The 14,893-nt window shown below is 48.0% G+C and overlaps 1 protein-coding gene across 2 annotated transcripts in view; it reads left to right on the forward strand.

Moving 5' to 3' along the window:
- Positions 1-14,893, forward strand: part of CLCN2 (chloride voltage-gated channel 2) — a 79,681-nt gene that overhangs the window by 63,772 nt on the left and 1,016 nt on the right. The window contains exons 16-23 of one of the 2 annotated variants that reach the window (XM_053390698.1): positions 238-371; positions 6,100-6,284; positions 6,509-6,614; positions 7,362-7,438; positions 7,600-7,659; positions 10,533-10,571; positions 12,161-12,265; positions 14,384-14,470. In XM_053390698.1, the coding sequence (XP_053246673.1) occupies positions 238-371; positions 6,100-6,284; positions 6,509-6,614; positions 7,362-7,438; positions 7,600-7,659; positions 10,533-10,571; positions 12,161-12,265; positions 14,384-14,470 (793 nt within the window). The remainder of the gene's footprint in view (positions 1-237; positions 372-6,099; positions 6,285-6,508; positions 6,615-7,361; positions 7,439-7,599; positions 7,660-10,532; positions 10,572-12,160; positions 12,266-14,383; positions 14,471-14,893) is intronic. The other variant, XM_053390699.1, reaches the window with a different exon arrangement.

The raw sequence follows: 14,893 nt of genomic DNA on the forward strand, positions 1-14,893 counted from the left end.
GGGTTGGACGCAGAGGAACTGTGGGAGGAACCAGCTGGGGAACCCCCAGAGGAAGAAGGCTCAGAGCCCGGGGAGTGGTAGAGGGTTGACGGTGAGCGGTCAGAGGGAGAAGCCTGGGAGGAGGAGGAGGTGTTGGGAGCTGAAGAGGCAACAGGGCTTAGTGAGCTGGGAGACTCTGTGGCAGAGAGAAGTGCAGAGATGGGTCAGGCTTCCTTCAGCGCCTCTTGTGTATTGCAGGAAGTACAATGTGCGCGTGGAGGACATCATGGTGCGCGACGTGCGCTACATAACCCTGAACTGCCGCTACCGTGATCTTCAGGATGTGCTGCATGGAACCAAAATGAAGAGCTTGGCTTTGGTGGAATCAGCTGGTAAGAGAGAGGCGAGGCAGATCCTCATGAATGTCTTTCCAGAGGAGTAGCCTCTGTGTTGGTCTTTTGCAGCAAAAAATATAGTCTTCTGGCACCTTAAAGACTAACAAATAGATACAGTGGTACCTCTGGTTACGAACTTAATTCATTTTGGAGGTCTGTTCTTAACCTGAAACTGTTCTTAACCTGCTGCCAGCGTGCGATTTCTCTTCTCAACCTTGGGCGAAGTTCTTAACCCAAGGTATTACTTCTGGGTTTGTAGCCTGAGGTGCCACTGTACTTGGGTATATTTATCCTGGAAAAGAGGAGACTGAGGTGGCATGATAGCCATATTCAACTATCTGAGGAGTTATTACATGAAGAGTGGAGCAAGCTGGTTTCAGGAAATTTTTGATGTCTAATGTTTTACATTTTTTTATGTGCTGTAAGCTGCCTTGAGTGGCTGGGGAAACAAGATGGAAAGCCAGCCAGATGGGTGGGGTATAAATAACATTATTAATTCTTCTTCTTCTACTACTACTACTACTACTACTACTACTACTACTACTACTACTATTACTATTTCTTCTGCTCCAGAGGGTAGGACCTCTACTACTACTGACAGTAAGAGCTGTTTAATAGTGGAACAGTCTTCCTCGGGAGGTGATGGACTCTCCTTCCTTGGAGGTTCTTAAGCAATGGTCGGATGGCCATCTGTCACGGATGTTGGGAGGGGTTGTAAGAAGTGGGTGAAATCCTTCTTTCCCCCACCCTCAGCAGGCAGGTTTGCCCACCTGTCAGCTACCTGATATAGTGACTCGCAGGCGAAATGGGGAGATCCAACAGGCCTGATTAAGTAATTGTTGGGAGATTTCCCACCATTGCATTAAATAGATGCCATTCTTCTCATTCCGGAACCTGCCAATTCCGCGTCCAATTGGAACAGAAATTCTGCTGAACGATGGGCAGGGGAGGGCACAGAGTGAGTCTCCAAGTCTCCACCTCTGCTGCAGAAGCCAGACAAGCACAGCCAAGCCTCCCTTTTTTATTGGCTTTGTTGAGTTCCTCGTGCCTGTCTCTGCCTCTGCAGTGCTCACATAATGCAGGCAAATAATAAGCGTTGCACATCTACAATTGAGTGTTTTCATCGATTATTTAATTGAAGGCCTCTTTCATGGTGACAAATTTAGATCCTCCGACTTCTCCTGACGCCTCTTCCAAGGCAGCTGATGTAATAGGCTATTTTCCTACACGTATCGATTTAGTGAGTCGGTGGAATAGTTACCAAGATAATTTGGCCAAAACGATAACAAAATCAGAGCATTCAGGGCCGAGGCTGAACTGGAAACATAACTGGGCCAGAAACGTTTACTAATCCAATCACTGTCAGTAACGCAGCAGTCTTTTCAAATCCCTCTCAAGTTTGTTTGTTTGTTTTGCTTTTGTTTTCACATGGATGAAGCTCCAGCAGGTTTTTGCACCCTCAGGCACTGCCTCCATCCATCGTACACGTTGAGCAAACACGATTTCCGTATACACATTTTCTCCATTACTTGCTGGGCTCTTGGTCCCCTCAGCTGCAGACACCTCTTTGGAGGGACTCTGGAAATGTCTGTGGCCACTTATCCTGCTATGTGGAATCACAGAATCGTAAAATGATAGAGCTGGAAGGAGGTCATTTAGTCCAACCCCTTTCAGTGCACAAATCTCAGCTAAAGCTTCCAGGACAAGTGGCCAACCGACCTCTGCTTCAAAATATCCAAGGAAGGAGAGCCCACCACCTCTTGACTGTCAGAAAGTTCTTCCTGATGTTTAGTCGGAATCTCCTTTCTTGTAACTTGAAGCCATTGGTTCTGGTCCTACCCTCCAGAGCAGGAGAAAACAAGCTTGCTCCATCTTCCATGTGACAGACCTTAAGATATTTGAAGATGGCTATCATATCTCCTCTCAGGCTCCTTTTTTCCAAGCTAAACATACCCAGTTCCTTCAAGCACTCCTCGTAAGGCTTAGTTTCCAGACCTTTTATCATCTTGGGTGCCCTCCTGTGCAAGCTCTGTTCCAGCTTGTCAATATCCTTCTTAAATTGTGGTGCCCAGAACTGGACACAGCATTCCAGGTGTGGTCTGACCAAGGCAGAATAGAGTGGTACTATTACTTCCCACGATGCAGCTCCCCTCAAGGTTGGTCCAGAGGCTGCAGCTTGTGCAGAGCCAGCCCCTAGGCTGTTTGTAAGAGGAAGCCACTGCCAACATAGAACACTTTGTCCGTGGGATCTGCACTGGCTGATCATCTGCTACTGGGCAAACTCGGAGGCAGAGCATAACCATCAGGAATTTGGTGATCACCACTGCCTCCTGTGGGAGTGAGTTTCACTCTGAGCTGTATGAAGGGGGACTGTCTTTTCTCTGTCCTGATTTATTTGGGCTCATAATTGCAGTTTTTGACCGGTGTATTAATTTGCACGAGTAGTTCTGAACCTGACTAGGATTGCAGTTTTGCGGTTGCAGAACCTCCTCTTCCAATATGTGCATTCTGGGGGCCTTTTTACAGACTTGCCTCCAAAAACCATCTCGGCGAAGTGACAATGCAGCAGCACCATCCTCTCCCTGCCCACCTTTCATCCCTCCTGCCTGCCACCTGTTGCTCCCTGGGAGATGCCATTGTCGTCCTGCCTGCCTGGGGCTTGATCCTCTCCTCCCAGCTTCATGCCACGCAGCTCCCCTGCTGCGACATCGATATCTTCCTGCTAGCCACAGCTATCATTTACAGGGCTACCGCAGCAACAGGGACAATGCCGTGTTGTCATGGCAATTTGCAAAGTTTGATGGGGAGGGAGTCAAAGCCAACTGATTGGAGCCAGGCCCTGATAAGCAAGATAAACTGGCAGGGAATGCAGGGGTCTTCTGTCCTCCATCTAAAGACCTAGAAGTTGTGCTGACTTGCCACACCAAAAAGCAAGACCCCAGCTGTACATTGCAGCCGCTTCGTGGTTCACTCCCAGAATCCATTTGCAACAAGGCAGTGCACACGCAAAGGCGCAGTAGCAACCAGCAACTTCCAGCCAAAGCTTCTGCATCAAAATACTTGGCTGTCTCAGAGGCAATTCTGAGGTATTGCGGTTCATCAGAAACTACCAGCGTAGCAAAGGGAGGATCATGTTTGAATATCCGCTCCAGTTACCAAGAAAACATTGCATTTGGACAGCTAGCCCCTTTCAGGAGAAGGGCACTCATAACTTCTCCCGGATGACCCATACCTTTCTATGCACAGGGGTGTTATTCTGTGTGTGGGTCTGAGGATTTCCCTTCAACATGGAGCACCTCCGCCCTCCCACACAATTTTTTTTTTTTTAAATAAATGTTTATTAAGATTTTACAAAACAAAAGATTCATCATTTCAAAATGTATCATTTCCATACATAAGGTTCATATAAAAAACAAATACAACAGAAAAACAAAAATATATAGCAGATAAAAAAAAGAAAAAGAGAAAAAAGAAAAACCCTTTTTCTTAAATTTATAAAGTTCCATACCCCTCTGTCTTGACCTCCTCACATCCCCCTTTTTTGTGTTCCTCTTTATTCCAATCCAATTCAGCAAATTCAAAACCTTATTTAAACCATACTTAATTTTATATTCTTCTAATTATTATGTCCTGATTTTCCATTATTTTAATCCATACCTCATCTTGTATACTATGACATAGTAATGTTCTGTTCATAACCCCCTATCCTTTTTAACATTCTTCTTTTAATTCACATTTAACCAGGTCACCCAAACCCTGTTACCTTCACTTCCCACATCATATTAACACTCAAAGATTTTACAATATTTTTGTAAATAGTCCTTAAACTTTTTCCAATCCTGTTCAATCAAATCTTCTCCCTGATCACGGATTCTGCCAGTCATTTCAGCCATCTCCATGTAGTCGATCACTTGCGTCTGCCATTCCTCCACGGTGGGTAGATCTTGTGTCTTCCAGTACTTGGCAAGAAGTATTCTTGCTGCTGTTGTTGCATACATAAAAAATGTTCTATCTTTCTTTGGCACCCATTGGCCAACTATGCCCAAAAGAAAGGCCTCTGGTTTCTTAGGAAAGGTAATTTTAAATACCTTCTTGAGTTCATTATATATCATTTCCCAGTAAGCCTTGACCCTTGGGCATGTCCACCAAAGGTGAAAGAATGTTCCCTCAGCTTCTTTACATTTCCAACACTTGTTGTCAGGCAGGTGATAAATTTTTGCAAGCTTAACTGGGGTCATGTACCACCTATAAATCATTTTCATAATATTCTCTTTTAAGGCAATACATGCCGTAAACTTCATACCGGTGGTCCACAACTGCTCCCAGTCAGCAAACATAATGTTATGACCTAAATCCTGCGCCCATTTAATCATTGCTGATTTAACCGTTTCATCCTGCGTGTTCCATTTCAACAGCAAGTTATACATCTTTGACAAAATCTTAGTTTTTGGTTCTAACAGTTCTGTTTCCAATTTTGATTTCTCCACCTGGAAGCCAATTTTTTTGTCCAAATTATAGGCCTCTCTTATTTGATAATAATGAAGCCAATCTCGCACTTTGTCTTTTAATTTTTCAAAACTCTGCAGTTTCAATCTGTCACCTTCTTGTTCCAAAATTTCCCACGCCCTCCCACACAAATTAGCCCTGTCGGTAGAGCGTGAGACTTGATATCAAGGTGTGAGCTCGAGCCTCACATTGGGGGAAAGATTCCTGCATTGCGGGGGGTTGGGCTAGATGTCCCTTGGGATCCCTTCCAATTCTATGGTTCTATGAAATGCCTGTATTCTGAAGTGGCAATGTTCAGTGATGCCTGCATGGGGCACTTTCCCAAACATTTGAACCTGGTGTCAAGCCTTCAGGGAATCCTATCCCTCAAGAAGCAGAAAAAACAAGAAGAGTTCTTACCAAGTAGTTTATTCAATATTCACAGAGAGACACAAAGGAATGTGGTCTCTCTTAGATAATGGTGTTGCTCCAAGTAAAGTCCCACCCCCTCAGTCACTCCTATTCTACGCCAGCCCTGCCTCTGTGCTTTCTGCCTCTGAGATTTCTGATCTACTACTCTCACGGCACGCCTGGTTGTGGGAGAGGGGGGATTAGGAATGTTTTCAAGAGACACTGAGTCTGTTAGCTGTCTCTCCCCCGGAGCTTCTTCTTCCTGATGCTCCCCCAATATTTCCCAGCTTTCCCCCTCTGCTTCCTCTGAACTATGCCCTTCTGCAAACCACTGTTCTAAATCTATACTGTCCTCCTCTTCTCTGGAAGGTGCGGAGAGTGGGCAGGCGGCTCCCACCATTCCTCCTCAGTCCAGCCCCTGAAACCTGGCTAGCATGAGCACCTTTGGAGATGAAGGTGTTGCAGATGGGAAGCACCCAATGTCACATTTCAGGTGCCTCCCCCAACACAATCCTGTGCAAAATTTGGACTTGCCGTTTCTCCTTGTGGAGGCATGTTGCCCGTATCTCAGATGGAGAGGGTACCAAAGTTGTACTTCAGACAAGCTGGCAGTGCCCTGGGAACAGGAAGCATTCGGGCTTCCTCTTCAACCCACAACATCTCAAGCTGTCCTTGATCTCCTTCTGCCTCTCCCCTGTCTTGTCCCCTATCTCTGAATTATTTTTAAAAGCTTGCCATTTTACCATCAAAGCACACACCTGGTCTATTAGCAAAAAAATGGCTTCTCAGCCCAGAAATAAGCTCAGCCTGGTTTCCCTTGCCTCTGCAGAGTCCATGATCCTTCTGGGCTCCATCGAGCGCACGCAGATCGTGACCCTCCTGAGTGAGCAGCTGAGCTACGCACGCCGGCTCCACTACATGCGCGAGAAGGCCCAGGCCGACCGTCGAGCCACTGAGAAGGTTCCAGAAGGCGCGGAGGAGCACCAGACGCCTGACACGGGTGTGCGCTTTCAGGTGGGCAAAGACCCAGGAGAGTGTTGTTGTTGTTGTTAGCATTTTGGCAAAATATGCTCATCGTTGAGGGCCTACGTTGATTTGGAGGGGCAAAGAGCAGACGTAACTGAGGGATGTGGCGTCAACAGAAGAAGAAGCCCATGTTGCCTTGAGGTGCCAAAGCGATAGGGTCCAAGTCTTGATCGCTTTTGTAACACCGTCCCTTTTTCTCCCTCGACACTCAGATCATCACCGAAGAATCCTCGTTTGTCCCGCCGCGAAGTGAGTCCCGTAAGCCCTTGAAGCCGGCACTAAAGCGAGCCTCCAGCACTTTATCCGAGAGTGTCTCCAGTGAGTCCTTTGTCCCCTTTTCACCCTATGGCAGGGGTCAGCAAACTTTTTCTGCAGGGGGCTGGTTCACTGTCCCTCAGAACTTGCGGTGGGCCGGACCGCACGCATGCACACGAGCGCACAGGCCTTCCCTGCGGCTGGGGAGGGGGCACCCCACTGGTGCTGGGTCTCAGTTTGCATGGAGGGGCAGCAGCCACCCCTCTGGGAAGGGCCCCTACCCCAGGGTGTCCATGACTGTGCTGCTAATATGCCAGCACCGAGCAGCACAGAAGAGTCCTCCTTCTCCACTCCCGCTTCTTCCCGCCCCTTCGTTTCTCCCTTCTCGGAGCTGGACTTCAACAAGGCGCCCTGCACTGTGCCTCACCCCAATTGGAGCAGCGAGGTTCGGGAAGGGTCGCCATGGGCCGCCAGCTCGCATCAAACTGGCCAATGGAGGGTAGGCCTGAGATTGTTAAGGCTTCGGATTGGCCAGTGTCACAGAAGTCTGAGCAAACTGGGAGCATGCTGGGAGATGTAGTCCCAGGAAAGCGCCTCTCTGCAGAGCTAAACTGGAGCTAAACCGGGCAGCACGGCGCAGCGACTGACCAAGCGGGTGGCAGGCTCCGTGGGCCGGATTTATGACCCTGGCAGGCCTTATCCAGCCCCCAGGCCTTAGTTTGCTGACCCATGCCTTACAGTATTCCTTCCCAGTGAGGCCCCTCTGACGTTTGACACACTCTCTCTCTCTCTCTCTCTCTCTCTGGGCAGCTGGGACTGTGGACCCCCCAGGAATCGCTCTGAGGAGCCTTTTTTGCGCTAACAACACAACAGCAGAGCCAGCTGAGGTGAGGCCTCTTTCCTCCCCGCCCTCCACCCCACCATGTGCCGCGTTTGGGTCTGTTTCTGGGCAGAGGCTCTTCTCTTCCCCTGGGAATTATGTGCTAGCCGTCCCACTCCCATAATTCCTCTCTCTCTTCCTTATTTTCTCCCCCCTTGGTAAAATAAGGATGAGAATTCGGGCCTGCCTGAAAAGCGCAAGTCGAAGCGTGTCCGCATTTCCGTGGCGGTAAGTGTGGGCCACGCCACGTCCATGCAGCTCCCACCCAGACAATCACAGGGCAGGAAGCCTTTTCCTCCCCCAGTGTGTCCATCAAGGCCTGGGACTGTGCTGAAGGTTCCCCCCCCCCCTGTTTTGTAGTGCCAGGCCCTCCAACAACTGGGGCCTGCCCAAGATACTGAGAATAATAAGATTCCTGTTAGATCAGGCCAGTGGCCCACCTAGTCCAGCATCCTGTTCTCACAGTGGCCAACCCAATGCCTGTGGGAAACCAGAAAGCAGGATTCGAACACAAGAGCACTCCCCACTCCAGGCTGAAGCTGGAGGTAGAGAGTACAAATGATTCCTCTCTTCCGTCACCACGCCCCATGTACGTGTGTGTGTTTTGTTCCACTAAGGTCGAACAATGATCCCATACAACCGTCATTTGAAATAAATGTGATTTGCACAAGAAAAGTCCTGCTTCCCTATGACTTGGGACCCAATGACATTTGGGGAGCAACAGGTCCAAAATAGACAAAATCTCCCTTTCCACCTCCCCAAAGTTCTAGCTCAGGGTTTCCCAGACTTGAGTCTCCATCTGTTTGAGGACTACAAATCCCATCATCCCTAACCACTGGTCCGGCAAACTAGGGATGATGGGAGAACAAGAACTTTCTCTGTGAATTTGCGAATCACTGCCTGGTAGTCCTAAGGTCTGAATAAAACCTCCATGTTCAAGCACAGCATATCCATGAATACTGTTGGAAGCAGAATGCTGGACATGGCTGGACCTTTTGGTCTGATCCACGTGGGCGATTCGTACAAGGGAAGCAAAGTGCAGTGTTGGTCTGGAGTGAACCCAGGATTGCTCCCGACGCTGTATAAGAAATACAGTCCAAGGCCGCCGCTCCTTCCTTGGTTGACTGACAGGTGAAATTATCTAGTGCCACAGTGCGAAAGCAGGGCAACGGCACAGCCAGAGCCTTCAGCACAGTTCGGCCTCTTGTTTTGATTCATCTTTTCTCTCTTAGTGGCGCACCCCTCCCCCCAAAAAATATCCATACCCCCCCTCCCATTTTTTACAAACTAACTGATTTATATAGTGATCTCTGCTGGAGCAGCCAATCAGAAATCTCCATCGCCTTCATCCTTGCTTCAGAATCACTTGTTTCCCCAGCTAAATCACGCCTCTTGCAACTCCTGTAGTGAAATCCTGCAACATTGAGATGATTTCAGCGATTCTGTGTGAGCTTCCAGAAACACCATGATTTGGTTCGGGTTCAAATTATCTTGTTGGGTTGTTGCTTCTGCTGCCTGTTCTCTCCCCACCCACCTTAACCGAGAAGCACCAGAAGAGAGGCTGATCTGATCTATTATTGAAGAGCAGGAATCCTTTTTGCTGCCAAGATGTGTGTTAAAACCAGAAGCTGGTTCAGCAAACCACACAGCTAAGTGTGTATCTTAACACACTAAGGACTTTTGAGGTGATGTGGAAGCCTCTGGCAGTGGTTTGCTCAGCTTCCCTGACTTGTCACAGAGGTCTGACAGATAGAAGGGCTGCCTCTTGGCTGAGTTATCCTGGCCCCAAGTCTGGATCCATGCAATGCAAACTTAAAAGAGGTGTTCGCTCTCCTAAGGAACTCAGGGAACTGTGGTTTCTCGTAGGTTTTTCTTAACAGTCTCTGACTGCCATTTGAAGTAATGCCCTCCTCCTAGAGAGAGGGGGCCGGGCAGGCAGAAGGACCCCAGAAAGGAAAGAGAAAAGAAATGGGGAGCTAGAAAGCAGCCCCAATGATTGACATGCTAGAGAGCTGAGAAAAGGGGGTCACAGCTCCTTGTAGAGTCTACCCTCAGTGACAAACCAGGTTTCTCTGACACACAGCATTTGGGGTGGCTCTGAGGCCTATCAGTCTGCACATCAAGTATAAAAGGTAAAGGACCCCTGGACGGTTAAGTTCAGTCAAAAGCGACTATTGGGTGCGGCGTTCATTTCGCACTCAGGTCGAGGGAGCCGGCGTTTGTCCACAGACAGCTTTCTGGGTCATGTGGCCTGCAGGACTAAACCGCTTCTGGCGCAACAGAACACCGTGACGTAAGCCAGAGCACACAGAAACGCCGTTTACCTTCCCGCAACAGCAGCACCTATTTATCTACTTGCACAGGCATGCTTTCAAACTGCTAGGTTGGCAGGAGCTGGGACAGAGCAACGGGAGCTCACCACTGTCGTGTGGATTCAAACCGCTAACCTTCCAATCAGCAAGCCCAAGAGAATCAGTGGTTTAGACCACAGCGCCACAGGCGTCCCTGACCAAGTATACAGGAAGCATTCAGCTTGAGGGGCTTGTAAACCCTGAGCAGAAACCTACCTGTCGGACAACGCCAATCTTACATTTCTGTGGGGAGACAAGTGTCCAACTTACAAGTGTAGAAATATGACCACATAGAAGGCTTTGCGTGGTGAGAACTGATATTTACCACACACAAGAGTCTGTTCCAGTATAGTAAATAGCAGCTCTTTCCACAGGAGGGTGTCTTCAGGCAATGTATTCACTATGCAAAACCAGCAGGGCAAAATTCACTTTGTGGTGGCATTGCCGCATCAGAAAGTAATGTATGACTAGGGCTCAATTTAAACTGAAATGTGCACAGAAGCCTTTGATTTCCTTGCCCTCGCAAAGCTGGGATGCACAACTCTCTTCTTTGCCACCTGCTACCCCTGGATGCCCAGAATTTTTCACACCTTGGGCCCCAATTCTGGACTGTTAAGAGCCTTGTATTCTTCTGGAGTCAAATTCACTCCCTGCCCCGTCTCCATCTCTCTGTTTTCCTTGCTCAGCTCCTCCCCAATACCTTCCCAGGGTGGCATTGACAAATGCGGCTCCTTTTCTCCCTCCTTGTAGGATGAATATGAAGTAGCTGGCGAAATGACCCCTGCAGAGGTGAGTACCCATCATTCACAGGCCCAGACAAGCAAAGAGGCCTCTCTATAGTACAGAGCTGGTGGATGATGAAGGCCCCCTGTGTTGAAATTGTGCTGCGCCCTGACTTTTGCCCTCTTGGAGGGCTAACTCCTTGTGCCCCTAGAGAAAATAACCGCAAAACCCCAACATTCCAAAAGATGGCATATAGCATACAGCTTGGCTGGCTCGATTCACCTGGGTCAGTCACTGGCTCTAGTTTTTACTCCCCAGCCAAAGGAAATCACATGGCAGATGTGATTGTTAAAAGTGGACACTTACCGTAGTTTCCATGGCTCCAAATACCCATGCACAGTAGCCTAGTGTCTAGGCAGCTATTCTCAGGTCTGAGCTCTATGGTGCAGTTGCAGCAACCAGTGTCACTCCTCCTCCAGCAGCTTAAGTATCTTCCCCAGATGTGCCGTGTGCATGCAGCCAGAGACTATGCCTGCCTGGAAGCGTCCTCTTCTCTTCCCTCTTTGATCCCCTCCTGGATCTGGGACACAGTGGTGTGGGAGAACGTGGGGAAGCACCCAGCCCTTCACTTGCCTGAACTGCCTCTACCTCGTCTTCCTCCAGTGATCCACCCTCCAGCTCTCAAGCTTCCTTTGGCTCTGACTCTGGGCTCCTGGCTGGTCCCCACAAATCACTGCCCCCCTCTCCTGAGTCAGACTCCAGCCCGCCTTCTCCCGGTGCACCCTCATCAGCATCCTGCCAGCCCCCTGACCCTGTTGGCGTTTGGCTTTCTCCTGCTCCCCGCTGTTCAACATTGTGGTTGGGATCTTGTGGGCTAATACCAGAACTGAGGGCCACCCAAATGAAGTTGAACAGCGGGTGATTCCTGCCAGACACAGAAGGAATTGCTTCTTCACTGTGCAGCCAGGGCGTGAGGAACCTCAGGTCCACACCCTGAATCTCTGTCTGGCCCCCGAGACTCTTCCCCAGGCCACAACCCTTGCCAGTCCTAGCCCATATCCTCCTTGAATGCCTTTGCCAGGCTGGAACGTGTCCTTAAACTGCCTCTTGCTTGCCTATATGGACACAGAGAGAGAGATGTGTTCAGGTTTGTGTGCAGAAATGCCTGGCTTTTGTGCTGCTGAAGTGTGAACCTGCTATATGAAAGAGCCTCTTTTGTCTCTAGCCCTGCCCACTTTCGCTTCTGGCTCTGCCCACCACTTGCCATAAAGGTCACGCATCCCATTAGCCCATGAAAGGTCAATGCATTGCAGGGGGTTGGATCAGATGGCCCTCAGGGTCCCTTCCGACTCTACACTTCTATGATTCTGGTGGTGGTGACCCCCACTGTGGCAAGACTTAAAAAGTCATGCTCCTGTTCATCGCTGCTGGCCATTGCGGCTGCATGCCGACTGCAGGAACAGCAACTGCAATGCTCCTGAGCACCGAGCACCATTCTCTAGCAAACAGAAGCAGAGAGATGGGCTGGGTGGTTTCCTTGGATGAAAAGGAGGGGTATATATAAAATGTAATGAACAGAATCTGGCCTGGCTTACAAGCCTGGCAGCTACAGGCTCCTCCTGGCAGACACGCTAACTTGATTTGTCGCCTTCCAGATCCTGGAATGGGAGGAGCAGCAGCTAGAGCAGTTTGTCAACTTCAACAACAGCAAGATTGACCCAGCACCCTTCCAGTTGGTGGAACGCACTTCTTTGCACAAGGTGTGTGTACATTGCGTGTGTGCGCTCTGATTCTGCAAGCATACCACACGAGTGCTGAATTCACTCTGCCGAATTCAGCATCCTGAAAACCTCCATTTTCCTGTTCTTTTTTTAAAAAAGTTACTAGCCCTAGTGGCTATGAAAATGGCTTAGAACATTTCCTTGCAAGGTGTCTGAGGTCCAGGGAGGCTTGGCCTGAATAAGATTTCAGAAGGGGCACGACAAAATGCTCCTATGAATGTGTAGCTCCATACATACCTCCTTTCTCCAGGTGATAAATGGTGCACAGCTAGAAAAAGATGTGCAATATGTAGATAGAGATATAGATAGATAGATGATAGATAGATAGATGATGATAGATGATAGATGATAGATAGATAGATAGATAGATAGATAGATAGATAGATGATAGATAGATAGATAGATGATAGATAGATGATAGATAGATATACACACACATATGTGCAGAACATGACGCAATCCAGGGTATAGCTGAGAAATTCCCCATGATGCTAGGCTCAAGAGGCAAGAGTTGGCTGGGGTGGGGGTGGGGGTGGGGGGTGAGGAATGCCTGAGCCTTGGAGGGATGGGTCCTTGTCAATGATTCAGAAATATGACTTGCTGGGGTGCTGGTGGTTATTTGCTTGTTAAATTTTTCTGTGTTGCCTGCCTAGGCAAAGCCTTCCCAAGGCAGCTTGCATGCATAAATAAAACAGGAAAACCAAAGCGCATTGCTCCAATAAAACTAAACCATCAAAACAACAGTTTGAAAACATTTCACAGCGCAGCAGAGCGCTCATGTAAAAGCAGCTGAAGCAACTGGAAACCCCTTTGAATGGCAAAACTGACATGACAAAATGTATATCCGTTGGGAGTTGCACAAACTTAGAGCCACCACTGAGAAGACACTGTTTCTTGATTTGCTCTTAAGGGCAGGCCACAAACAGGGCCTTTAAGGCCCAGACAGGTTCACACAGAAGCAGACCGGTTTTCAAATAACCTGCCCTGAAACCCAGTTTAGGCCTCTAAAGTAAACACCAATATGCAAAATTAGAAACCAAGATGAGGCAGAATTCAAGGAGGATTGGAGGACGTTCGTAGATTTTTTTAAAAAACCACTATTGTAAATATGTTAAAATGCAAGTGGCTTTAGAGTAAGAACTGCAGTAAAATATATGTTTGAAGGTACTGTGGAGAAGATAAGGTATACAATAATATGCATTGTAATTTTGAAAATTAGGGAAACCATAGAGGGATTTGGGGGGAGGGGAGTCCAAAGTTAAATGATGGTAAATCGGAAAATGCTGTTTTAACTGTGTGTGTGTGTGTGTGTGTGTGTGTGTGTGTGTGTGTGTGTGTGTAAAAGGGGGTTTTAACACCAATACTTGTAGTTGGGCCCAAAAGCATGCAGGTAATTGCTGAAACTTACCAGAAGAGTAAGAAATCAAGATAACAAACTTTTTATAAAAGAATGGAAATGGTTTATTGAATATTTACAGATAAATTGTAAACAGATAAGAACATTGGCAGGATTATTGTAATAACATGCAGTTTCATAAGAGTATATATTTAATGAAGATGAATAAATGAGCAAATTAAGGTACCGGTAACTTGGATATGCAGAAGATATTAAAAATAAATTTAAAGAACCGCAGAAGGGGGGGAAGGAAGTCAAGCTTTGAAATGTCAAAATGATTGTAAAATTAGTGAAATGTGTAAACTTGAAAAGTAGAAAGAAAGAAAGAAAGAAAGAAAGAAAGAAAGAAAGAAAGAAAGAAAGAAAGATGCAGGTAACCAATGCCAAAGGTCCATTTAGTCCAAGATCCTGTCCTCACAACTGGATGCCTGTGGAAATTCTGCAGGCAGGACCTGAGTGCTACAGAAGTAGAATGTAATGTGTTCCAAGAGAATCACCTCCAGGTGCTTCCAGGTGGCTATGTTCTGTACCAGTTGAAGTTTCTTCAAGGGCTGTCTCATGTGGAGCGCATTGCAGTAGCCTAGCCCGGATGGTTTGTCAGGGCAGGAGTCACAGAATTTTGGTTCAGTCCTAGATACTGAGATGGTGGAGCAAAGGAGTATGTGAGTGATTGCTGCTGATTTTGCTTTTGGCTCTTCCAGACACACACCATATTCTCTCTCCTGGGGGTGGACCACGCCTATGTCACCAGCATCGGGCGCCTCATTGGCATGGTGTCCCTCAAGGAGGTGAGTACTCAGTCTGGGGGTGGGAAAGCTTAAGAGGGCTTCCTTTCAGTCCTAACATGCATGGGCCCCCTCCAACACACACACAGTGGAAGGGGGTCTGCCGTCTAATCCACCCCAGATGGGTAGCATCACCCCAGTGGTTTGTTGGCAATAACTGGGATGGAGCAAAAGGTGGCCGTGGCGAGGCAGGGACCTTCAGTCTCAGCAGCCAATCGATCCATGAAGCCAAACCTGGCAGATACAAGTTGCTGTGCTCATTAGGCCTGACACGCCTGTGCAAATCCTGGTTCTGCTAATAAAGAGTTAACACCAACTTGCTCAGTGTGATTTATTGCTGGCTCACTCCTGTTACCTGGCTGGAGAAAAAATGTGGGATATAAATGTCGTAAATAAATAGTAAATCAATCAATCTCTCCCTCCTCT

Source organism: Podarcis raffonei, chromosome 5, assembly GCF_027172205.1.
Source record: "Podarcis raffonei isolate rPodRaf1 chromosome 5, rPodRaf1.pri, whole genome shotgun sequence".
NCBI lineage: Eukaryota > Metazoa > Chordata > Lepidosauria > Squamata > Lacertidae > Podarcis > Podarcis raffonei.